General features: G+C 38.5%; 2 protein-coding genes across 6 annotated transcripts; one reads left to right on the top strand and one right to left on the bottom strand.

Moving 5' to 3' along the window:
• The first annotated feature begins 132 nt into the window (after window positions 1-132).
• On the top strand, window positions 133-18,560 carry LOC141909615 (sialin-like). Of its 5 annotated transcripts, none has more exons than XM_074800124.1 (10): window positions 133-240; window positions 567-766; window positions 1,601-1,834; window positions 1,946-2,033; window positions 2,755-2,981; window positions 3,705-3,854; window positions 5,252-5,384; window positions 12,257-12,412; window positions 15,327-15,412; window positions 16,581-18,560. In XM_074800124.1, the coding sequence occupies exons 1-10, from the start codon at window positions 141-143 to the stop codon at window positions 16,806-16,808; spliced, it is 1,602 nt and encodes a 533-aa protein (XP_074656225.1). In that variant the 5' UTR covers window positions 133-140; the 3' UTR covers window positions 16,809-18,560. The 5 variants fall into 5 exon arrangements, with proteins under 5 accessions (XP_074656225.1, XP_074656227.1, XP_074656226.1 ...); XM_074800126.1 differs by lacking the exon at window positions 12,257-12,412 and adding an exon at window positions 11,518-11,673; XM_074800125.1 differs by lacking the exon at window positions 12,257-12,412 and adding an exon at window positions 10,590-10,745.
• An 816-nt stretch (window positions 18,561-19,376) lies between these two features.
• Window positions 19,377-26,927, bottom strand: LOC141910146 (uncharacterized). The gene is made up of 2 exons (XM_074800869.1): window positions 26,561-26,927; window positions 19,377-24,135 (listed from the first exon to the last, which is right to left on the bottom strand). The coding sequence occupies exons 1-2, from the start codon at window positions 26,837-26,839 to the stop codon at window positions 20,950-20,952; spliced, it is 3,465 nt and encodes a 1,154-aa protein (XP_074656970.1). The 5' UTR covers window positions 26,840-26,927; the 3' UTR covers window positions 19,377-20,949.
• Between the last annotated feature and the right edge of the window lie 466 nt (window positions 26,928-27,393).

Raw genomic sequence — 27,393 nt, 5'->3', positions numbered from 1 at the left:
GAGTATTATGTTAGTTCACGTTTTTCCCGCTATCGTTATACGCAGCGGCAGCACGAGACAGTCGAGATCCCACTCGCTCGCTATTTCTACTGTGGCACGCGGGTAAATATACACGGGACACATGTCACATGACAGTCAAAATGGCGGATTACAATCCATATGGAGCTGAATCGCCTGTCAGCATCAATTCTGATGAGGACGATGAAAGCTTTCTAGTGAAACCAGCTCAAAGTCGTAAAGGTAACACCTTCTCAAAGACTCTATCTCCGTTTATTGATCTTCTCATATCAATCGCCCAGACGGATTTGGATGTGTACGCCCCTCTATAGAATCGTTGATCCGTCTATGCTTTTAACGTTACGGTTGGACCTCGGTGGTCTAGTGGGAAGACGTTACGCTAGTAATTTGCTGGCCCGGGTTCGAGTCCCGCTCTATCCAACTGTTTTCTCAGGGACTCAACTGTGCAGCAGGGACACTTTCCTTGAATTTTCTAAGTGGTGCACCTCAGTGCACATGGGTCAATTAGCCAATTGGCATGTAATATCACCTGCTGTCAATTTTTCCAGGATGTCCGTCTATTTTGAAGCGTCACATTCTGTGCGGGATGTCATTTCTCGGGTTTTTCTTCGTTTATTGTTTGCGGGTGAATTTGAGCGTGGCGCTCGTCGCGATGGTCAATCTAACAGCCGAGTCGCACGCCAACGAGACCAGCGAATGTCCTCACGAGATAACCGATAATACGACTACGCCGGCGCCCCCTACAACGGTAACTAATCCTTTATTCTACGACCGATTGTCAAAACGTTTCCAAAATCTGTTTAAACAGGTTCTGACAAGGGCCTCGCGTGGTTTGCAATAGTTTCTGATAGTTAGCAATAGTTTCTGATAGTTAGCAATCGTTTCTGATAGTTAGCAATAATTTCTGATAGTTTGCAATAGTTTCTGATAGTTAGCAATAGTTTCTGATAGTTAGCAATAGTTTCTGAAAGTTAGCATTAGTTTCTGATAGTTAGCAATAGTTTCTGATGGTTAGCAATTCTGATTCTGATAGTTTGCAATAGTTTCTGAAAGTTAGCATTAGTTTCTGATAGTTAGCAATAGTTTCTGATAGTTAGCATTAGTTTCTGATAGTTAGCAATAGTTTCTGATGGTTAGCAATTCTGATTCTGAGTAGTTCTGATTATTTGATAGTTATTATCAAATAATCAGAACTACTATCAAATGTTCGGAATACTATTCAAATCAATCTAAGTATGGTTATTCAATAGTTATCTCCAATAATACATTACAAAATGTCTTCATTATCAATTAATCCTTTCAGTGCGGTGTATGAATCAGTGATTTACACCGCATCGCTAGCTAATGCATCGCGTCACCGTGTATTGATATGTAAATAGTTATCAGTTTGTTTATATCTATCAAAAGGTGGCAGCACCGCGATACGCAGATTAATATAAGTAACTGACGTTACGCGGCACCACGGTGAAGACGCACTTAAGCGTTATACCCGTTAGACAAACGATTGGGATTGAATTTTTTAGATTCGGATTCGATCTCCAGCACTTTAGGGCATTAATTAGGGTTGATTTTTGTTTTGCAGCAAGGAGAGTTCAACTGGACGCCCGAGATGCAGGGCATCATATTGGGCTCGTTTTTCTACGGGTACATACTCACTCAGATTCCCGGCGGTTGGATCGCCGAAAAGTACGGCGGTAAAATACCGTTCGGTGCCGGCGTACTGTGCACTAGCGTGTTGACGCTAGTCACCCCGATCGCCGCTAGGACTAGCTGGATACTCCTAGTCGTCGTGCGCATCCTGGAAGGCATTGGCGAGGTAGAAATATTTTTAAAAATATCGAAATCTCAAAATCTAAAAAAAATTTTAGGAACGATTTATGACCTTCCTGAACTGTTCGTGTTTTAAAGTAATTTTATCATTTTTCAGGGGGTTACATTCCCGGCGATGCACGCGATTTGGGGTCGATGGGCGCCACCTTTAGAGAGAAGTAAACTAGGCAGTATTACGTATTCCGGTAAGTACGAAGCAGAACAAGATGGCCGCTTCCGTAGATCCCCCTATGATGTCGCAAAATTCATAATCGCAAAAAGATATTCCGTAATTGCTCCGATTGAATCCCCCTATGACATCAAGACGTTTCGAATAAAAAAGATGTCCGCCTCGCGATAATCTCTAATGTAATTTCTAACGATTTGTGTAAACACTTCTAGAAAAGATGTCTTCCTCCATAAATCCCCCTAAGACATCATCAAGTGTATGAGTTTGTATTTGTAGAAAGATGTCTGCCTCCATAAATCCCCCTATGACATCATGAAATTGTCTACTAGTGATTTGATCTATAGACACTCCTGTAAAAGATGTCTGCCTCCATTAATCTCCCTATGACATCATCAGATTTTCTCAAATTGATTTGATCAGTAAACCCTTCTAGAAAAGATGTCTGCCTCCATTAATCTCCCTATGACATCATCAGATTTTCTGAAATTGATTCGATCTGTAAACACTTCCAGAAAAGATGTCTGCCTCCGTAAATCCCCCTATGACATCATCAAATTGTCTTCTAGTGATTTGATCTATGGAAACTTCTAGAAAAGATGTCTGCCTCCATTTATCTCTCTATGACATCATCAAATTGTCTATCTATAGACACTTCTAGAAATGTAGAAAAGATGTCTGCCTCTATAAATCTCCCTATGACATCATCAAGCGTAGCTGTAAGTTTTGTTTATTTGTAGGAGCTCATATGGGTACGGTAGTGTCGATGCCTCTATCCGGTTTACTATGTCAATACGGGTTCGACGGAGGCTGGCCGTCCGTGTTCTATATTTTCGGGTCAGTCAGCTGCGTATGGTGTCTCGTGTGGTTCATTCTGATACACGATACCCCCGCGAGCCACCCTACTATCACCGCCGAAGAGAAGCACTACATCGAATCGACGCTGGGACACATCGACGGAAAAAAGGTAAAACAATTGATGGCGCCTTCAGTCGAATACCTCAACCATTTCAAACCCTTGCACTGTGTCTATCTACACCACAGTGCGGTGTGTAAATCGGTGATGCACTGTATAAGTATATGGCACCACACAGGTTTAGATAGTTTGGGTTCAGTGTGTCTACACTGCAGTGCGGTGTATATAATCAGTGATGCATTGCATAAATATACGGCACCTTACAGTTAGGTTTAGATAGTTTAGGGGAATCAATATGGTTCAGTGTGTCTACACCGCAGTGCGGTGTATAAATCGGTCATGGACGTTGCTAGTACACCGCATTGTGGTTTATCGATGTAATTAGTAATCAGTTTTTTTCTCTAATGAAAGATGCACGAAGCACCTGTCTCAAACAGTCAAATATTAGTAACTAACGATACATCGCACTGCGGTGTAGACACACTTACGTGGTATGCCTACTTTTCAACATCCGGCGTGGAATTTTTAAAATTCTCAATTCATCTTCGATTGATATCAATTGAATAAAATGAAATAAGATTGATTTAAAGAATTTTTTCTAGAAATTAGATTGATTTTAAATCTCATCCACCATGGAAGGATATATTGAAATCTATTTTTGTTTCCACAGTATACTCATCCACTGTGGAAGGATATATTGAAATTTATTTTTGTCTCCACAGTACACTCATCCACTGTGGAAGGATATATTGAAATCTATTTTCATTTCCACAGTACACTCATCCACCGTGGAAGGATATATTCAAATCGATGCCGAATTACGCGATACTGGTCACGCACATGTGCAACAACTGGGGATTTTATACGCTGTTGACTTGTCTCCCGACCTACATGAAAGAGGTGCTTCATTTCGATATCAAAAAGGTCAGTATCTATCCCCCTATGACATCATCAAATACCTCCCGTATACGTTCTGAAAATGATGGTTGCCTTCAAAAATCCCCCTAATGACATCATTTAAGGAACTCTACAAAAAAGATGGTTGCCTCCATAGATCGCCCTACTACATCATTATGAAGATCTACAACTTTACAGTAGAGATTTCTGCTTCCATAAATCCCCCTATGACATCATCTAGTAACCTCTACGCACTTCCAGAAAGAAAAAATGTCTGCACTCGCACATCTCCCTATGACATCAATTTATCAGTACCGCTTGCCTACTTGTGATTAACAGAACTGATGGCGGCCTCCATAAACCCCCTTATGACATCATCACAGATCTAGAACTATCTAGAAACGATGGCTACCTCTATAATCCCCCTATGACATCATCACAGATCTACAACTATCTAGAAATGATGGCTACCTCTATAATAAATCCCCCTATGACATCATCACAGATCTACAACTATCTAGAAATGATGGCTACCTCCATAAATCCCCCTATGACATCATCACAGATCTAGAACTATCAAGAAATGATGGCTACCTCTATAATAAATCCCCTTATGACATCATCACAGATCTACAACTATCTAGAAACGATGGCTACCTCTATAAATCCCCCTATGACATCATCACAGATCTACAACTATCTAGAAATGATGGCTACCTCTATAATAAATCCCCTTATGACATCATCACAGATCTACAACTATCTAGAAACGATGGCTACCTCTATAAATCCCCCTATGACATCATCACAGATCTAGAACTATCTAGAAATGATGGCTACCTCCATAAATCCCCCTATGACATCATCACAGATCTAGAACTATCAAGAAATGATGGCTACCTCTATAATAAATCCCCTTATGACATCATCACAGATCTACAACTATCTAGAAACGATGGCTACCTCTATAAATCCCCTTATGACATCATCACAGATCTAGAACTATCTAGAAATGATGGCTACCTCCATAAATCCCCCTATGACATCATCACAGATCTAGAACTATCTAGAAATGATGGCTACCTCCATAAATCCCCCTATGACATCATCACAGATCTAGAACTATCAAGAAATGATGGCTACCTCTATAATAAATCCCCTTATGACATCATCACAAATCTAGAATCATCTAGAAACGATGGCTACCTCCATAAATCCCCCTATGACATCATCCCAAATCTAGAACTATCTAGAAACGATGGCTACCTCCATAAATCCCCCTATGACATCATCACAGATCTAGAATCATCTAGAAACGATGGCTACCTCTATAAATCCCCCTATGACATCATCACAGATCTAGAAACGATGGCTACCCGCATAAATCCCCCTATGACAGCGTGTTATGTCGTGTATATTTTCAGAATAGTTTTCTATCGGCTGTACCGTATTTAGTGTTCTGGGTGTTGGCGATTTGTTCCGGACAAATCGCCGATTATTTACGATTTAAAGGCATCTTATCGACGACTACAGTACGCAAAATATTCAACACTTTAGGTAAGTGTTCAAATTCATCGAATTTACGCAGCATTCTGAATCAGAGGAGTAGAAACAATTTGAAATATCGTAATTGTTGAAAATGTTTATTACCAATACTAGAAATATTTCAGGTGAATTCTACAACCACCTTTAAATCCAGTCTAAAATGATACGTCAAAAAGAAAAAGGCAGGGTTTGTGGTACGTCGATACTTTCCCGAAAAAGTGATACTTTTGGACAAACTTGAAATAGGCGGCCATTTCTGATTACTTTAACGGGGGCCGTCATAAATTCAAAAGCGCTCTCCAAAAAGTCTGCAATTTCTTTTTGACCAGATGAAATTTTCAAAAAAATAGACCCTGATGAAGGCCAGTTAAGCCCCTGTATTTCGTTTGGAGGACCACCCGAACCCCACTAATGTTATACTTGCACCCCTCACGTTGCCAAATCTGTCGTTTTCAAAATAGATGCCCGATTACAATTTCACATTCATCTCCTTCGGAGAAGCCTAGATACTTTAGTGAAAGCGTCTGACAAACTACAAACCCTGTTTTTCGCGATCATGAATTCATCGATATTAATAACTGTCTGATATATATTCGACGTTAGGTCTGACCCTGCCGGTCGTGTTCCTCATCGCGGTCGGGTATATCCCGTGCGATCAACAGGTGGCGCTAGTGTTCGTCGTTTTGAACGTCGCGTTGAACGGCTTCGCGATGGTCGGGTATATGGTGAATCACCTTGACCTTTCGCCTGTTTTCGCGGGTATGATTGAAAACGGAGAGGATTTGTTCGTTTGGATTCGCTGAATGTTTGTGTCATCGATGTTGTGTTTTACATGGCTTGTAGTGAGTCTATCTCTAGTGCTACGTTTTTGGTAAGGCCCCAGGGACCGGTTGCATAGTCATGGCTTAGAATTAAGACCTGTCTAAGACCAACTTAGTTCTATAACCAATCTAACAACTTAAGACCAGTCTAAGCTCATTTTGGTTCTATAACCAATCTAACAACTTAAAACCAGTCTAAACTCATTTTGGTTCTATAACCAATCTAACAACTTAAGACCAGTCTAAACTCATTTTGGTTCTATAACCAATCTAACAACTTAAAACCAGTCTAAACTCATTTTGGTTCTATAACCAATCTAACAACTTAAAACCAGTCTAAACTCATTTTGGTTCTATAACCAATCTAACAACTTAAGACCAGTCTAAGCTCATTTTGGTTCTATAACCAATCTAACAACTTAAGACCAGTCTAAGACCAACTTAGTTCTATAGCCAATCTAACAACTAAAGACCAGTCTAAGCTCATTATGGTTCTACAACCAATCTAACAACTTAAAACCAGTCTAAACTCATTTTGGTTCTATAGCCAATCTAACAACTAAAGACCAGTCTAAACTCATTTTGGTTCTATAGCCAATCTAACAACTTAAGACCAGTCTAAGCTCATTATGGTTCTACAACCAATCTAACAACTTAAGACCAGTCTAAACTCATTTTGGTTCTATAGCCAATCTAACAACTTAAGACCAGTCTAAGCTCATTATGGTTCTACAACCAATCTAACAACTTAAGACCAGTCTAAACTCATTTTGGTTCTATAGCCAATCTAACAACTTAAGACCAGTCTAAGCTCATTATGGTTCTATAACCAATCTAACAACTTAAGACCAGTCTAAGCTCATTTTGGTTCTGTAGCCAATCTAACAACTTAAGACCAGTCTTAAGATTTACGACCACTATTGGACTTAAGTCACGACTTTGCAACTGGACTGGTTGCACAGTTGTGACTTAAGTTCGAAAGTTGTCTTAAATCTTAAGACTGGTTTTAAGTTGATAGATTGGATGTAGAACTAAGTTGGTCTTAGACTGGTCTTAAGTCTAAGTCATGACTATGGAACCGACCCCTGGGCCCAGTTTCATATTCATGGCTTAGGCTTAAGACCAATTTAAGACCATCTTAGTTCTATAGCCAATCTAACGACCAGTCTTAAAATTTAAGACCATTTTTGGACTTAAGTCTCAACTGAGGAACCGGCCCCTGAGGTCAATTCCATAGTCGAGACTTAGTACCAAAAGTGGTCTTAAATCTTGGGACTGAACTTAAGTTGTTAGATAAGCTATAGAAATAGGATGGTGTTAAGTCTAAGGTCTTAAGACTAGTCTTAAAGTTGACACTACTTTTTCCGCGCTGTAAGTGCAGAAAAGTGCTCAGTTTTGCACTCTAGCCGTACTGCTACAAGCCATGTGGCCTAGATCCACAGTTCCCAGTACTGGATACATCCCTCGGGGGCCGGTTTCGCAAAGCATAATCAACTTTAATCAAAATTAGGACCTAAATCATAATTAAATTTCCTTAAGCGTGATTAGTTAATAACGATTATACGATTTAATTGACACTCTAGAGGAACTTAACTTAATCATAATTTAAGATAATTACATTTTGTGAAACACATAACTTTATTTAATTGTGATAATTTAATCATGATTAGTGGTTTAATCATAATTAAAGGTTAATTAAGCTTTGTGAAACCGGCCGCTGCAGTTTTTAATCTTTTTCAGTATCTGTCATGGTGTTTTCTATTTTAAGTGTTTCCCCCCATCTCGTATAAGTATTTAAATGTTTTTTTTTTTTTGTTGAACCAAAATGGCGGCGGTAATCTAAAAATTTCAGCGTCAACGGCTAAGTACCGCAGGTGGTGATTACGCTGATTTCGACTGACTTGAATTTTTTCAGGCCAAGATTTGGCCGCCGGGTGTCTTATAGGGATGTCGTTTATAGTATGCGGTTCTGAGCAGGCGGTTATAGTTTTATCGGCGGCCGTCGGTTTGAACGGATTTATCATGGCCGGTTATAGCATAAACCATTTAGACATCTCGGCGGTCTACGCAGGTACACTACACGATCTTAGGAAGAGAGTTCGAGTATCTGAATAACCATAGAAGCGTTAACACTAAAAAATTTATTTATTTAAATTTATTTTTATTAAAGCGCAACGACCCTCTTTAAATCAACAATTATTCCAAAACGGCTCATCCTTTATCCTAAATGTATTCAAATAATTAGCTTGTAATTAAATACTTGGTTTGTTATTAGCTTAGAATTTAGCACTTGTAATTTTGTAACTGTATGTTGTATATAAACCTGGGCCCGGTTTCATAGACTGAGTATTAAAGTTATCCCTAGGGGTAAATCGTCAATCTGGATGACAACCACCATAGTAACAATGAGAAACTATGGTAATAACTGACAAATTTCAAAATGTTCCAAGGGACTATCTTTCTTCCACATCTATGAAACCCAGCCCTGTAGTTTAATCATTTGATTCACTTGTATTTCACCCGATGAGGGGATATGATCCCGAAAACGGATCGTGTTAATTAACAGTATTTACTCATTAGAAAATGAGGTTTTTAGTGTTATCGCTTTTATGGCTATTCATATACACGAGCTTGAAAACCGACCGACCGAAGCTTAGCTTTACGCGTGTACCCATTTTCGTACGATTTTTAAAGCACGTCTTTACGAAATCGAATTCGATTGTCGAAACCTTCGCGGACAATATCGAGAATCTTTCGGTCGTTGCAGCGACAGATTCGTCCAAAAGACTCGCGGGTTCTAGCGGAAGTTTTGGAAAATGGGAATTTTATCCAGGCCGTCGGAAAAGCTATGCATGGTTCCCGCAGAACAGGAAAAATTGGGGACAAACTTGGGAATTTTGAAATAATGATTCCCAGTTTGGAAATATTTGGGAATTTGAAAAATGTTCCCCTAATCTGGGAAATATTTGGGAAATTCATCTACATTTTACATTTCATTTGTCATTTTCTTCAGAGATTTCCCTTGAGATCACCTTTATCACCCAGTCACCACTGAAATATTGACTGTAGCATGACTGGTACGCGTTCATTTCCATTTGGAAAAACTGAAAAATCACCCATGAAAAACTTGGGAATTTTTAATTCACGTAACTGTGGGAACCATCGCTCTGGAAATTTGTTGCCTTTTTTTCTCTGGCTCGGGAACGGGTTTAGGTAATCGGTAAGGGCCTCAGAATATAATTTTTCATCCGAACTTCAGGCTATGCCTGATTGTCATAGGAAAATACATTTGCTTAAAACAGGGAGTTATAGATCCACCATCAATGTGATAACAATGTGTCAATGGTTATGATGATCGGCGCTTACCTACTTTTGATCAGCCTATTGCCTGTTCTATGTGGTTGATGCCTTAGTTAGGGATGGAAAAGTTATAATGGTATTGAAGGGTGCGGAAAATGACAGATGGCGGTGAAGGTTTAATCGGCAATCGTGTCTTCAAATCAGCGAATCAAGCGTACGAACGGAACTTCCGCAATTTTACGAACGATTTGAATTTTTCAGGGCTCGGTCTGCCGGGCATCTGCCTCGTGGGGATGTCGTTTATTATATGCGATTCTCAGCACGCCGTTTTAGTATTGACTCTGGCCGTCGGTTTAAACGGATTCAATATGGCCGGTTATAGTATAAACCATTTAGACGTTTCGGCCGTATTCGCAGGTATACGACCGCCGGACTAGCCGAATAAAAACCGGCCGATCGAAGCTTAGCTTTACGTGTGTACCCGTTTTCGTATGATTTTTAAAGCACATCTTTACGATCTCAATCGAATTCGAAACCGGCACAAAATTGAAAATGCACGCAAAAATTTTTAGGGATATATTATTCGACGGATAAAGTGACACCGGATGGGGTTTAAGATAGCTTGAAACTCCTTTGATTTAAAAGAAATGCACGAAATTCCTTTAAAACTCATTAAATTTTGAGAATTTAAAAGCAATTAGAAATTTTTTATCTAGTTTTTAGATGTACAGTTGACTACACCTAAATCGGTACAATTGGGACCTGGATTTGTTATAACCCAATTGGGCGGTTACAAAATTATTAGGCTAACTGAGTTTAGAAAGTATGTGGAATGAAATTTGTTTACAAAACCACTGAAGTAATGGTTTACTGATAAACTGTACTGATTTAGGAGCGAGTCTTCTGTAATTGAGATATGAAAGTGACGCAGACGCTTCCTCAGGATTTGAAATTTTCTCCTTGAAATTAGAAAAAAATTAAAAATTTATGACTGATCTGTAGGGACACTGTTTTAATCGGCCATTTCGTCTTCAAACCTGCGAATCGAGCACAGGAATGGAACTTCCCGTTTCAAAAACCAATTTGAATTTTTCAGGGCTCGGTCTGCCGGGCGTCTGTCTCGTGGGGATGTCGTTTATCATATGCGATTCTCAGCACGCCGTTTTAGTGTTGACCCTGGCCGTCGGTTTGAACGGATTCAATATGGCCGGTTATAGTATCAATCATTTAGACATATCAGCCGTATTCGCAGGTATAGCATGAACTAGAAACGCACTATAACCTCTTTAGCTATTCTATAAAGCAGACACAACCTTCTTGTCTCATTTTTTCGACTCAGATTACAATCACATTTTTGCAGATGATTATTTTTTCGCGATCAGCCACCTTGATCTTGAAGTCACTGTTCGTAAACAGACACATCATCCCTCCTAGGAACAGCTAACCCTAAACCTAACTTCTGATTGGCTGAAGGTGGTCACCTGATATATGCAAATAGCCCCGAGCACATGACCACTAATCGCAATGTCCACTCTTCCGATTGGTTGGCTCCACGCGGAGGAGTGATAGTTGCTTCCAGGCTGAAGAGGAGGGTTGGCTCCAGGCTAAGAGGGTAGATGGAGCTTCCAGACTTAAGTGGGTTGGCTCCACGCGGAAGAGTGATAGCTGCTTCCAGGCTGAAGTGGAGGGTTGGCTCCAGACTAAGATTGGATGGAGCTTCCAGACTGAAGCGGGGTGGCTCCAGGTTGATTAAAGGGAAAGGGGTAGCTCCAGGCTAAAGGGGAGCGATAATTGATCCCGGACTGAAGAGAAGGCTTAGCTCCATCATGAATGAAGGGACGGGGTGGCTCCAGGCTCAAGCGGAAGGATATTTGCTCCTAGGCTGAAGAGGTGGGGTGGCTCCAGGCTGCAGATCGATGCCTACTTTATAGACGCATGTAAACCACGTTTAGTACTGGCCCGGAGTCAAGCTACATGGGCTGAACCGGCGCCATAACAATAACAACATATTTAACTATTTGTAGGACTCGGACTGCCTGTTTTTTGTCTGATCGGACTTTCGTTCGTAAAATGTAACACTACGGAAGCAGTTTTGGTTTTAACTCTCGCCGTCAGTTTGAACAGTGCCACGATAGCATCAGCTGCGGTCAATCATCTAGATATCGCGGCGGTTTACGCAGGTACTTAACCGCGTGCCAGGTGCCGGTACCTGTATGCCACGCGCCCGTATCAGGTGCGGATCCAGCGCGCCATCCGACTGCCACTGATTACCTTAAACCAGCTTCGAAAGTAATTTTCTGATTTCATTCTCGGAAACCAGGGTTAAAACTAAAACTGTTTCGTAGAGACTGGCATCTAGTTCCACGGTTGTGAGTTTTACTTAATGAGTTAACTCCGAACTCAGGATGATCTAGTTCCACAGTTGTGAGTCAGAATTAACTGTGAACTCAGGATCCAGTTACACAGTTGTGAGTTTGTGTTAACTCTGAACTCAGGATCGAGTTCCACAGTTATGAGTCAGAGTTAACTGTGAACTCAGGATCCAGTTCCACAGTTGTGAGTTTGAGTTAAATCTGAACTCAGGATCCAGTTCCACAGTTGTGAGTTAGAGTTACCTCTGAACTCAGGATCCAGTTCCACAGTTGTGAGTTAGAGTTAAATCTGAACTCAGGATCCAGTGAACTCAAAACTGTGGAACTGAATTCAGGGAGTTTGAGTGATTAAAAGTGTCTAATATCTAGTACATTCACGCACTATTTGTAGGACTCGGACTGCCGGCAGTATGTCTAGTCGGACTGTCGTTTGTTAGATGCAACGCCCAGGAGGCGGTTTTGATTTTAACGCTGGCTGTCGGGTTTAACGGTCCTAATTTGACCGGTGTCGGAATAAACCATCTGGATATATCGGCGGTGTTTGCAGGTACCTGCGTCCTCTATATATACCATGTTTATATATATATATATATATATATATATATATATATATATATATATATATATATATATATATATATATATATATATATATATATATATATATATACAAATATACCAAAATGCTTCTACTTTCAATGTACCACACACGCTTAAGACTAAGACTCATTGATTCCTTAAAAGCTCCTTTTAAAATGAAAAAATGCTTTTGAAACGTGCCTGAAACTCTTTTGATTTGATGGAAATGTCGGAATCCCGTTCAATTTTAGGCGATTAGACTTTAGACTACCCCTGAATCTGTACTTGGTTACTTCATGTTTTTAATGAGGACAACTATTCTAACTTAACCGTTTTATGCTTAAACCATTTCGTGAAACTGGGTTCGTTTTTACTCGATTATGCCAAAACCGAGTTTAGGAGGAGTCTTCTGTAATTGGGATATGAAAGTGATGCGGACGCCATTTTACAATTGGTGAAATGGGTCGTCGTCAACGGATACAGACATAATACAGACACATGAACAAAAACAGGCGACAAATAATAAACTTGTTTTCGATTGGATAAAGAATCTATTGATTATAAGCTATACTGCAAAACAGATATCAACTTACAGAAACCGTATAATAGATCTTATACCACTGACCATATCTGAGGTACCGATTACAGAGTAAAAGAGTATTGGAATGTTGCAGTGGTGCACCAGGTTTGAGATAATAAAATAGGCTGATATAGCCGTATTTTGCGATTAATTGTTGATTTTTAGAATTGTGGCCACCCCCTTTCATTTCCACATCCGCCCCTCTGAAAATCAGCCACCCCTTATAGAATATCTGATGCTCCCTACTTAAGTGGATGTCAATATCGATATCAATGCTGATAATCGCTTTGAAATATATTGAGCTGATATGAAGAAAAGAAGATAACATTGAAATTAGGCTAGCCTTATATTAGATTTTTGTCGGGAATGGAAATGTCAAACTCTGAACAATGAATTCAGCCCATTTGAAATTCCAGCATATGGAGGGAGAACAGTTTGTTGGGGGGTAGGGAGGAGTGGGGATGTATGGGGAGTTGGCAGGGGTGGAATCAGGATACTTAAGAGGGGGTCGCTAATCACTGATGGCCCACAGAGTACAAATAATATCAGAGGTGTGAAGTGGGCAGTGTTGGGTGTTCGGGAATATTTTGAAAGTAGGTCCTGAGACACAATTTCCAAGCTTTAGTTCTTATAAGTTTTCAAACTGTTTTTCTGTTATCAGCTTTAAGAGTGATATTCACTAATCTTGCGACATTCACCTTATCTTGTCTTGTGGCCCAGTTTTAATCATTTCGGTCTCATTTCTACCCCTCGTTATAAGAGTCCGGTATTCAGGTCGTATCTGTTGAAATTCTACTAAAAACTTTTATCAACCATTCAAGATATTCAAACTGCTAAATATAGAATTGTCACATATAAATTTGTACCGTGAACTTGCTAAAGATTTTTATGAATTGACAATCTTAGTTCGGGGTCTCAGAGAGTTAGAGTCTACTATAACAAATACTACTAACCCTTTCACTGCGGACACATTTATAATCCGAAAGTGCTGGAGATAATTTGAAAATTACTAAAAATTCCACTTTAGTACGGTGTATAACGGGCATACCACAGTGCGTCTACACTGCGGTGCGGTGTATCGTTAGTTACGAATATTTCACTAAGTTTCACTAAGGTGCTGCCATCTCTCATTAGCTATAAAGTTCCTAATTATATCAATACACCACGATGCGGTGTACTAGAAAAATCCATCACCAATTTATACACTGCACTGAGGTGTAGATGCACTTAATGGGACTAACAATCGAGATGAAAACTAATGCCTAACTACATCAAAAGGCAATCGCTGATTTATACACCACACCGAAAGGGTAAAGACATATGAAATGAACCCGGGAGTTTTGGATTGAAAATGATAGAAGGTTTTGTCTGTTGTTACACTCACTGTTTGTCTTTCCTTCACCGTGCTTCTATATACTGCAACTCCCTCGCATGCTAAAACATAATCAATCATTTATCTGTTTTAATTACGTTTTAATGTATAAAAACTGATTGACGGGGTTTGTAGCTAATTCGACTGAGTCTGAAAAGTGCTTCGTTTTGCAATGTATTAGGAGAGGCCCTGATTAGGGCTAAACATTCAGGTAATATCCCTAAAATCTGCTGAAAAGTGCTTGTACATTTTGGACCCGATGTCATCAAAGGAAATTTATAGCGACAAGTTTTATCGCGGTCTATTTTGTCGTAATGTGTGAATTCAACTGTGCCTAGATTTAGAAAATTGTCTAGATTCTTTGGATTCCCGATAAAGTGCTGTGACACTTTTCACTCAGTCCGACTGCTACAAACCCTGGATTGAAACATATTTAAGATAGCGATCGAATAGATTAAAGATATCGTAATTATCTATTGTGTAAAAAAACAATTCATCGATTATTTCAATGAAAAATAATATATAAATCAAAGAAAATATATCTCAAATGAAAAAGAATAACTTTAAAAAGCCTAATGAGGTAAGTTGAATTGAGATAATATTTATTGGAATTAATTGATAATATGAAGATTAATGAAGAAATCCCACACTTCGAATTTAAAATTATATGATGAAATTTATTATTACGAAACCACAACGTTTCGGCTGTTGACTAACAGCCATCATCAGGTGGAAGCCATCATCAGGTGGAATGATGTTAGTCAACAGCCGAAACGTTGTGGTTTCATAATAATAAATTTGATCATATGATTTTAAATTCGAAGTGTGGGATTTCTTCATTTATTTACAGTATACACGGATTATAGTGTTTATTCGACAACTAATATGAAGATTGTTGCTTGAAATGAATTCGATGATTTTGTTTTACAGGAACGCTAATGGGTATCAGTAATAGTTTTGCTACTATACCCGGGATGGTCGGCCCGTACGTGGTTGGGTTACTCACTAATGATGACGTAAGTATTGTGTTACCTGCCGACAGCATCTTGTACCTCCTCGGCCTGTTAACACCCCCTCCCCTCCTCCTTAAACATTTGATACTTTATCAACGCGCTTCTTATTTCAAATTCATAGTCAAACCAATAGTCAAGTCAATCTATTAAATGCCTTATAACAGATATTGTTATCTTTATAGAAATGACTTCATACAACTGTAGAATTGAATCCATAGCCAGATGTAATAATGCTTACAGAAATGTATTCTATGTCAATATAACACACAACTGTAAAAATCAATTCACAGTCAATTGTAGATGTATAATTGACTAACTATAGGGGGAGCTGTCAATGAACTGATGTCACTGTATGTAAACATACACCTCCTCCCACCTAGAAACAGCTAACCCTAACCCTAGCTTCTGATTGGCTGGAGCTGGTCACCTGATATATGTAAATAGCCCCAAGCACATGACCACTAACCCTAACCCTAGCTTCTGATTGGCTGGAGCTGGTCACCTGATATATGCAAATAGCCCCAAGCACATGACCACTAACCCTAACCCTAGCTTCTGATTGGCTGGAGCTTGTCACGTGATATATGCAAATAGCCCCAAGCACATGACCACTGACCCTAACCCTAGCTTCTGATTGGCTGCAGCTGGTCATCTGATATATGCAGCGACCTCAAGCACACTATCTCTTGGCTGGTCACCTGATGTAAACAAACTGGCCACACTAGCTCCGGGGATATATGGGATATCAATGCAATGTGGAACTGGATCCAGAGTCAAATTAAACCCACACTACTGTGGAATTGGGCTAAATTAAACCCACACAACTGTAGAACTGGGTCAGAGTCAAATTAAAGCCACATTTCTGTGGAAACCTACACAACCGTCTAACTTCGCACTGCAAAGTTACATGCCTGAAGGGGTGCAGGTTCCAGGCTGCAGATTGTCTGAAGGGGTGCAGGTTACAGGCTGCAGATTGTCTGAAGGGGTGCAGGTTACAGGCTGCAGATTGTCAGACGGGGTGCAGGTTACAGGCTGCAGATTGTCAGACGGGGTGCAGGTTACAGGCTGCAGATAATCTGAACGGGTGCAGGTTCCAGGCTGCAGATTGCCAGACGGGTCGCAGGTTATGAGCTATAAATTGAACCTAATTCTATGTTTTATATATTCACAGCAAACTCGTGGTCAATGGCAGATCGTATTCTATATAGCGGCCGGTATCTACGCGTTCGGGGCTTTATTCTACGTGATATTCGGCAGCGGAGAGACTCAATACTGGAACAGCGACGAGGACCGCGAACGTCACAACAGGAGTCGACTCGACACGATACAAGGTGTAGGTGGCGCCGTCTACCAACCTTTACCGACCGAGGACTCGGAATATGTGAATAAATACGATTAACCCTTTCAACGGGTAAATAGATAATTATTGTGATTACAGAGTTCTTACGGGTTTTGCGAAGTCTTAGACAGTTTTTTAAAATCGGGACATTTTTTTTCCGAGCTATGGAAATGTTGTGATTTTTCCTACGACTTTGGAAACTCAGAAAATGGTCTCGAAATCGAATTTTCCTGAATATATTACTAAGGCTAAAAAGATTGATACCTTGTTTCTCCGCTCTGCTGAGCATAAATGTTGACCCGGCCGGCCGCCTATCTACCCTATACATTACTCTTTTTTTAAAAATTGTGATCAATTTTACCATAACAGACCCGGCCGCTATAGAAATGAACTGTTTACAAAAATGACCCGGCCGCTGCGGAGAAACAAGGTATCATTTTCGTTTAGGTAAGCATTTGTTAACAAACTTTATGAAAACACTTTGTCGATGGTGCATGTATTGATAATTGGCGCTTATTCACTGTGAATGGGCCTAAGTCGCCTGTACTTAAGGTTGGCGCGATCTGTTACTTAGCGGTATGGAAAATCTAAATCTGGGCGTGAAAAAGTCATGGAAAATGAAATTGGGAAACCCGTGTGAACTCTGTGCGAACAACTCGGGATGATTAAGTCCCCAAAGTATTACATTTTCCAAGTAAAATCGAGTTTATTTCAAAGCTGTTCTACGAGAAAAATAGAATTATAACCGAGTTCGTTTTAAATCGGATTTTTATATATTTGATTCTGTGATAAAAGACGCAAAGATTTTAATATAAAGAAACAACCAAAAAAAAAACGCACGAAGAAAAAATGCATCGCATGATTACTGATTATTGTATTAGATAGTTTTAATACCGTGATGAAAACTTAAAGGGTTTTAACCTGAACCCTGTTTAACAGTTGCTCAATCCTGATTAAGACATGCAGTAAACCTCCGATATATACTGGCGCCCGATGAACGCGAAACCAGGGGTGGATTATGGGGGTGATCCAGACCCTGCCTATCTTCCCATTCAGGTGGCCCCTATTGAGTTCCCTTTTCGTCTGGACAGAAATCATTAAAACCTGTTAATTAGACATTCATCCAGTTTCGGAAATTACTGCTCTTAGGGTGGATTTCTTTAGAAATATATCTAACCCTAGTTGGAGGACCGCGCTAGGGATTTGACACAGCTGCTTCATCCGAGAAATGCCCGGGGGGGGGGGGGTAGAAACGATTGAAAATGAATTGAGTTAGCCCCCAGGTTAAAGTTAATTCTATTCTTTAAAACCGGGCCCTGTATTTTGTCTTTAAACTAGTCATAAACAATATAACTTATAATGCCACTGAAATCCTTAGTCACTAATGGCACTATATCTGGGCTTGACTGGGCTTAAAGGTGGTTCTTAATCTAAGCCGTTTCAAACGTGAATTGCTTGAAACTCCTCTCATTTGAAAATTCCCGAAATTAGGATTAAGGAGGAGTCTACTGTAATTGAGATATGAAAGTGATGCAGACGCTTCTACGAAATATGAAATTTTCTCCTTTAAAACTCCTTGAAAACTCCTTATATCCGAGAACGACAGATCCGTGGGGATCCTTTTATCCCACTGTCCTATACGAGTTTGGCCTGAACTCCTAAAAAGGCGTCGCAATTTTTCGAATGTTTTAAACAATTCTGTTGATACAGCGCTGTCTGTTGCGGTTTGTAAATATAACTGTTTTAGAATTCGATTCTAATTTGTATTTAGTTAATAAATGTCATCAGGTGCTAGTCAATGAAATAAAAACCACGATTCTATATTTACGAAATATTGTCTTTTTTATTTCTTCTTCTTGGTTTGAATTTAGAATTTCACTCTGAACTTGTGAGTTGTAAGTTAGAGTTAACTCTGAACTCAGGATCCAGTTCCACAGTTGTGAGTCAGAGTTAACTGTGAACTCAGGATCCAGTTCCACAGTTGTGAGTTAGAGTTAACTCTGAAATCAGGATCCAGTTTCACAGTTGTGAGTTAGAGTTAACTCTGAACTCAGGATCCAGTTCTACAGTTGTGAGTTAGAATTAACTCTGAACTCAGGATCCAGTTCCACAGTTGTGAGTTAGAGTTAACTGTAAACTCTGGATCCAGTTCCACAGTTGTGAGTTAGAGTTAACTCTGAACTCAGGATCCAGTTCCACAGTTGTGAGTTAGAGTTAACTCTGAAATCAGGATCCACTTCCACAGTGAGTTAGAGTTGACTCTGAAATCAGGATCCAGTTCCACAGTTGTGAGTCTAATAAGGAAAGTTCACACTATTTGTAGGTCTCGGACTGCCGGCAGTACATCTAATCGACTGTGGTTGGTTTATCAAAGTAGGACCTATGATCCCAGGGTCCAGTTCCACAGTTCCGAGTTAAGATTCAACTCTGAGTTAACTCATTGAAAATGAACTAACTTTAACTCAGAGTTAACTCTTAGTCACAACTGTGGAACTGGGTCCTGGACAACAATGTGGTTTTTGAAAGATCCTAGATGAATTTTAGAGGCATCCTGAAGTCATGATCATAAATAAGCAACCATTCACTTTCAGACAACAACAAAAAACAACGGAGCTCAATTTGATACGTAGTTGTTATAGGATCATTTAATTTTATCATAAAATAGGGATTGACCCTGTTTTGGTTGGTAAATTTTTTTTTTGATTGAGTGTCCCTTACAAACCCACCACACCTGCCGGGAGCGAAACAGGCGGTTTGATTTTGAAATCAGAAATCGAAGTACAAATATAGTTGTGTGATCAGCGGTTCAGTTTACAGAATTGTTTGTAGAAATCGAAGTACATAATCGGAGATCAAATTGTTTTTATACAACATATTTACATTTGGACCAATAGAGACAAAAAGCATCGTTGATAATACAATACATGCACTTTCAGGCAGAAAAACTAAAGAAGGTTAATTTTCTGTTTTTCGAAATGGAACAAAATGATTGGCGACACACGATGCGCTAATAAGCTTGGTCCAAAATGCATCTAATGCTAAATCATAATGATAATTCAATGTTTCATATATTGTATTCTACAAATTGTAATCAGTGCGCTTAATTCGGTAAGCTGATAAAATACTCGGATAATGGATATATATAAAGTTAGAATTTAGGCCAACATGTGACTGAGATTAATATTTTCCTAAAAATGTGAACTTGATTTGATGATGATAATTTTAAACACTTGGAGAATGAATATTAAGGTATAGTAAAATTTACAAATTTTTCAAAAAATATGAACCCTGAACCCCCCCCCCCCCCTACCTCACATATTAGACACTTCCGATAAATATTTTCGGTTAGCATTCGACTGACTAGTCTAGCCAAAAAATGTACTAAAAATCAGTTGTCTTTGCAAACGGTCCAAGGATTTAAGAGAATGCGTAGTGAAATGTTGATTGATAAAAAAGAATTCAAAATTATCAAATCATCTCCAGCACTTTAGGATATTTATGTAGTCAGAGCTCTGAAACGGTTAAAGACTTCACGACAATTAAAAAAAACAACTTGAACTTGTTTGAATTAGTTTCTTAAAACACAACTTTCTACGGTATTTCCACATTGGGCTAATTCATTTAGTGAACCCCTCCCCTTGTATGCAATATCAGCCGTGTTTCTCTTAATTTTTGTCAATTGAACATTGTAGAAGTCCATTAGTTATTCCAATTATTATGATGATGACGAGAGAAATCCCACAATAACGAAGCCAAGATTGAAAAATTCTATATCAGAATGATTATATTTGAGGAGCGACGTTTCGGCTAACTGTTAGCCATCATCAGGCGAAGCCATCATCAGGCGTACCGTCAAATTCTGATATAGAATTTTTCAATCTTGGCTTCGTTATTGTGGGATTTCTCTCGTCATCATCATACACGGATATTGTGTATCTTCTCGGCTAATTACGTGATGTATTGATATTGAATGAATCGAACTAAAAGAAAGTCAGCAAGATGGGGGTTCTGGGTTCACGTTGATAGCTGTCGCTTAGCGGATATATAGTTCTCATTACAGACCGGTTACAGTTTATATAGATACAATAATCAGATCAATTATCAGCGCCTGCAGCGCCCTCTATATCCAAGCAATATTCACGAGTAGCATTCATTCTATACACGCGGTTCTGGAACCCTAGAACCGGTTTAGACTTCGGTTCTAAATCGGAAGAGTAAATTCAGTGTTTATATTGTAAAATCTCAATGAGTTCTGTTTATCACTGTAATCCCAGTGATGGATAACTACAGCGTTACTGTTAAACACGTGATGTATGTTAAATGTCCTACTGTCTGTAGAGTTCAGTATTATACGCGGGTGATCTATAAACCCCACATCATTATATCTGATACTAATAACAGCACCTCTGTTACCAGTATTAGAGCGTACAGATAGTAATACATGTCTATCACTAATGACACACGGGGATCCCACAAGCGGATCAAATGTTAGTCCGAAATCCTTCATATTGATAAAACTTATCTGTTCCGCTTCTGCTGTTAGATACAATAATCGACGCGTCCGCGAGCAGTAAACAAATATCCGTCCCCGCGTGTCGACATTTAAACTGTTGATATATTTGTAATCTCCACCCGGAAGCTGATATTTCTTCACTCGGTTTCTATCAATCAATTTGTTTACAGGGTTTTCTCGTAAAGGTAAAACATGAATGTTACTATCTCCTGTCTGTATATACATAATGTAATCACGGATTACGAAGGATCCACAGCCTACAGACAGGAGATCAGTGATATTTTCTTCGAAGAGTTTTATCTCATTTTTATATTTTCTCAGGATGGATTCACTGTTTTTCCACACGACCACAAACAGAAACCCGTTACCATCAGCAGCGAGTCCTTGTATCCAACCATCAATCTTTATGTATCTCTTCATCTCATTATCGTCATTCATACTATATATATAATCAGTGGAGCCCCAGTGCGCACATATAACACGTGACTGTTCACCCTCGTGTTCACCGGGTATTGACGTCACCAGGTGGGGTCTGAAGTCTGTATCTAACTGTTTATTGAACTTCAATGAATCGATTACACCAGTAGAAATCTCTACGTTATCAATTCTCCCTATGACGTCACCAGTAGACTTCTCCACTTCATCAACTCTCCCTATGACGTCACCAGTAGACTTCTCCACTTTATCAACTCTCCCTATGACGTCACCAGTAGACTTCTCCACTTTGTCAACTCTCCTTATGACGTCACCAGTAGACTTCTCCACTTTATCAACTCTCCCTATGACGTCACCAGTAGACTTCTCCACTTTATCAACTCTCCCTATGACGTCACCAGTAGACTTCTCCACTTTATCAACTCTCCCGATGACGTCACCAGTAGACTTCTCCACTTTATCAACTCTCCCTATGACGTCATCAGTAAATCTCTCCCCTTCATCAACTCTCCCTATGACGTCACCAGTAGACTTCTCCACTTTATCAACTCTCCCGATGACGTCACCAGTAGACTTCTCCACTTTATCAACTCTCCCGATGACGTCACCAGTAGACTTCTCCACTTTATCAACTCTCCCGATGACGTCACCAGTAGACTTCTCCACTTTATCAACTCTCCCTAGGACGTCAACAGTAGATCTCTCCACTTTATCAACTCTCCCTATGACGTCAACAGTAGATCTCTCCACTTCATCAACTCTCCCTATGACGTCAACAGTAGATCTCTCCACTCTATCAACTCTCCCTATGACGTCACCAGTAGATCTCTCCACTCTATCAACTCTCCCTATGACGTCACCAGTAGATCTCTCCACTTCATCAACTCTAACTATGACGTCACCAGTAGACTTCTCCACTTCATCAACTCTCCCTATGACGTCACCAGTAGACTTCTCCACTTCATCAACTCTAACTATGACGTCACCAGTAGACTTCTCCACTTTATCAACTCTCCCTATGACGTCACCAGTAGACTTCTCCGCTTCATCAACTCTCCCTATGACGTCACCAGTAGACTTCTCCACTTTATCAACTCTCCCTATGACGTCATCAGTAGATCTCTCCACTTCATGAACTCTCCCGATGACTTCTTTTGTCATAGCCCTCAGATCGAATACAGTGTTTATATTGTAAAATCTCAGAGATTGCTGTTTATTACTGATATCACGGTGATGGATAACTACAGCGTCACTGTCAAACACGTGATGTATCTGATACGTCATACTGTCTGTAGAGTTGAGTACTATACGCCCGGGGGGATCTATAAACCCATCATCATCATATCTGATACTAATCACAGTTCCTCTGTTATCAGTCACTGAGCATACTGATAGTAATACATGTTTATTACTAATCACACACGGAAATCCCTCGCATGGATCAAATTCTAGTTCATCGCAATCCTTCGTATTGATACAACTGATCAGTTCTGCTTCTGATGTTAGAAAAAGTAATCTGTGAGTCATGTGACAGTAAAGAAACATGCGTCCCTTTGAATCGACATCTAAACAGTTGATGGAATAGTTATCTCCACCCGGGAGCTGATATTTCTTCACTCGGCATCTATCGATTAAACTGTTTTCAGGGTTTTCTAGTAAACATAAAACCTGAACGTCTCTTCCTGTATGAACATAGATATTGCGATCACGGATTATGAGGGTTTCACAGCCTCCAGGCAGGATATCAGTGATTTCTTCTTCAAACAGTTTTTCATCATCTTTATATTTTCTCAGGATGAATTCACTGTTTTTCTTCACGACCACAAACAGAAACCCGTCACTATCAGTAGCGAGTCCTTGTATCTCTTCACAATCACACTTTATGTATGTCATGTTTACTGAATTATCATTCCTGTAATGTATAAACGAATCTTCATTGCAGTACCACTGCGCATATATAATACCCGCCTGTTCACCGGGTAATGACGTCACTAGGTGTGGTGTGAAGTCTATCTGAACCTGTTTACGGGGCACCAATGAATCAATAACATCATCATAAGATCTTTCCATTTTTTCAATTCTCCCTTTGAGGTCATCAATTGACGCCTTAACGCTATTGTTTCTGCCTATGACATCATCAATGCGTTTGTTCAGTCTTGCTTCCAGTATTACAAGTTGTTGTCGAGTAACAGTAGCAGAGCCCGATATTCCTGTATTCATTTTATACCGTGTTTGTGTCCCGTCTTGACCAAAACCGATAACATTAAGACCCGCAAGTATCGATTGCTGAAACTGTTCGAGGCCTGATTTGTAGTTTTCAGCCGTTTTGTCATCTTTACATTTCACGATGAAAACTTGATTCTGCGGTTGATGATTGAACGGGATGCCGTGATCCGGTATCTCAACACCAGGGGGCGCTGCTCTCCATTCTAATTTCACCTGAAATAGAAAACGACATTTCTATTTGATTCTCACTTCGCAGCGGTCACCTGTCTAGTATCACACGTGGGTGATGATGATGAAACTGAAGATGAAAATGACGCACAACTATTCAAACTATTCTTTAATACATTTCTGTACCGGTAAAAGGTTTCTTTCTATCGCTATCCAAAACTTTGTTCAACCATTCTACTGTACCAAAATGGTAGGATTTAAAATAACTTAACTATCTTAATATTCTATGATTTTTATTATGTCCATGATAGTAATAGGGAAAGTGTTGTTTCATACCAGAGGTCGAGAGGTCGAGCTCCACTAGGCTCACTCACCCTCTCAACCTCTGATATGAAACAACACTTTCCCTATTACTCCTAATAATTTCATAAAAATCAACATTATTAATATGAATTTCATTGATTTCGAATAAAAAAATATGTAAAATAGATGGACAATTAAAAGAATATAAAAACTAACGAGTAATTAATGATTCTTGATTTTTAAACATAAAAGTGTGAGTAAAGTGTGAGAAATAATTCATATTTCAACATTGAATATTTATATTTGAATGAGTTAGATTCATTTTGATAAAAATTTTGTTAAAAAAATGAAAAAAGATTAAGAAGAACCAAAATTCAAAATCGAAATCAAAGAAACTAATCACTTATACTACTTTGAAATAGTTATAGTAATTTGAAATATCTTATTTTGAATTACTCATACAGCTTTAAATCTTTTTTCAATATAGAATTATTATTCTTTCCATAATTGATGTGTTTGATTGTCTGATAATATTTTGAATGAGTTAAATTCATTTTAATAAAAATTTTGTTATAAAAATGAAGAAAGATTAAGAAGAACCGAAATTCAAAATTGAAATCAAAGAAACTAATAACTTATTTTCACTGTTAAACAGCAACAAATTTAGTGTATGGAAGACAATATAAAATAGATAATATTACTATAAATAATCAAATATTATCAAAAGAAACATATTTAATTACTGAACTCATAGATACTTAAGATAATGGAATCAAAAATCCTAAAATATTCAATACAGTTTTAAATTGTAAAGGTAATTTAGATGAAAAAATTATAGATATTCTTGAAACCCCTTTTAATGAAAGAAACGATGATTTGATACTTTCTAAAGATTACAATGATATAATAAACTAAAGAATTTGAAAAACGACAATTATATTATTTTAATTTTGATAATTAACAAATCATCTATAATGAAAATTCATCAAATACTGAAATCCAATGTGAATCATTTAATAATAATTCTTTTAAAGATATTGGTATTCAATGTAATTTAGATGATGGCAAATATTTAAAATCACATAAATCAAAACATTATCAGACAATCAAACACATCAATTATGGAAAGAATAATGATTTAATATTGAAAAAAGATTAAGCTGTATGAGTAATTCAAAATAAGATATTTCAAATTACTATAACTATTTCAAAGTAGTATAAGTGATTAGTTTCTTTGATTTCGATTTTGAATTTTGGTTCTTCTTAATCTTTTTTCATTTTTATAACAAAATTTTTATTAAAATGAATCTAACTCATTCAAATATAAATATTCAATGTTAGAATATGAATTATTTCTCACACTTTACTCACACTTTTATGTTTAAAAATCAAGAATCATTAATTACTCGTTCGTTTTTATATTCTTTTAATTGTCCATCTATTTTACATATCTTTTTATTCGAAATCAATGAAATTCATAAAAATAATGTTCATGTTTATGAAATTATTAGGAGTAATAGGGAAAGTGTTGTTTCATATCAGAGGTTGAGAGGGTGAGTGAGCTTTTGCGAGCTCGACCTCTGGTATGAAACAACACTTTCCCTATTACTCATGATCACTATTCTAACGATCGTTACGATCGTGATAGCTATGATACTATTCTACTATTTTACTATTCTAAAGCCAAGGTAATCCTCTAAACCAGCCCTCTAAACCCGAACCAACCACACGCTTATCTTCTAATCCTTACCCTTTTAACTCTAACCCTCATCTGAACCATAACCCTATATATCCTTTCCTCTAAACACCAACCCCCTAAATCCTAACTCTATTGACCCTACGTAACTGTAAATCCTAACCCGAAGCTCTATGCATCTTTAAACCCTAAACACATCTAAAACCTTACCCTCAAGTTTAAGTCTGTAAACCATATATCCTCCCAACCCGGGTTTAAAACCATATCCTCTAAACCCCAAATTAAAGTAGAAAAGTTGAGTAGAATATAGGAAAAGTCATCTAAAAACTTGAAGTGTCGCAATAAATCAAATTGAGTAGAATATTAGAATAGTGGAATAGTTAGCTATTCTAAAATAAATGAAAGGGTAGTAAAATATTTGAGTAGAATAGTGCTCTCTATTACTATCCTGCATCATTATGAGATTCTTACCTCATCAAACAGCATCATCTGTACAGAAATTTGTTGTTCAGTATCACTAGTTTTTAGTTTCTGTTCAATAACGTTCTCTAATTCTTCACTCCACATCGTAACCGGCAGATACAACACATTACAGTCAACTGTTATCTGATCAGTTTGTAAATCACACAGCGGATGATAGAAATAGTTTTTGACGGTTCTGTTCTCATTCTGTTCATCTGAATAAACTTTCACTTTTCGCCCTTTAAACGTTACAGAGAATTCAAACCGATACGAACTGCTTGTCGCCATTTTTACACCTTATCCGCGATCAACACCAGCAAGTAAATATATGTAACTTATGGGCGTTGTATCGGGTTTTATATACAGGAACAGTCAGGTGATATTCGGTGCTGACTCACTTATGTCTTCACTTATATCTTCACTGATGTCTTCACTCATGACATTATTCACCTTATCTCGTATCGTGGCCCAGTTTTTATAATTTTGCCAGCTAAAGTTTTATCTCTTACGGTAATGCGGGTCGTCTAAACCTGTTGAACCATTTTTCCTAATTCGTAATCTTACCACTTCAAGATAGGTATTGCTAAACTCCTAGCAATAAAATTATCGCGTATGAATGGAAAGAGTCTCTGCTCTGATTCAACCCTGAAGACCTTTTGGTTTGAACCTTATCACTACGAAAAACAGATTGGAAATTGATGTTTTAGGCCCAGAAAAGTGATACATTAAGTTTATCATTTGTGCCGAGCTTTCGAGTTGACCCGGCTGGTCGGTCGCCCCCTGTACACTTGTTTTTAAAAATCATGATCAAGCGAACGATAACAGACCAGGCAGTTATAGAA

Source organism: Tubulanus polymorphus, chromosome 8 (assembly GCF_964204645.1).
Source record: "Tubulanus polymorphus chromosome 8, tnTubPoly1.2, whole genome shotgun sequence".
NCBI classification, from domain to species: Eukaryota; Metazoa; Nemertea; class Palaeonemertea; order Tubulaniformes; family Tubulanidae; genus Tubulanus; species Tubulanus polymorphus.
The sequence above is the reverse complement of the archived record's forward strand: the minus strand, read 5'-3'. Positions and strand labels throughout refer to the sequence as shown.

What these genes read in the sequence shown, in the direction of transcription:
- LOC141909615 (XM_074800124.1), top strand. Translation starts at nt 141, where the DNA reads ATGGCGGATTACAATCCATATGGAGCTGAATCGCCTGTCAGCATCAAT. An exon ending in GACACATCGACGGAAAAAAG is followed by an intron (nt 2,982 to 3,704) that starts GTAAAACAATTG and finishes TCATTTCCACAG; the next exon opens with TACACTCATCCACCGTGGAA. An exon ending in TTCATTTCGATATCAAAAAG is followed by an intron (nt 3,855 to 5,251) that starts GTCAGTATCTAT and finishes GTATATTTTCAG; the next exon opens with AATAGTTTTCTATCGGCTGT.
- LOC141910146 (XM_074800869.1), bottom strand. Translation starts at nt 26,839, where the DNA reads ATGGCGACAAGCAGTTCGTATCGGTTTGAATTCTCTGTAACGTTTAAA. An exon ending in AGATGATGCTGTTTGATGAG is followed by an intron (nt 24,136 to 26,560) that starts GTAAGAATCTCA and finishes TTTCTATTTCAG; the next exon opens with GTGAAATTAGAATGGAGAGC.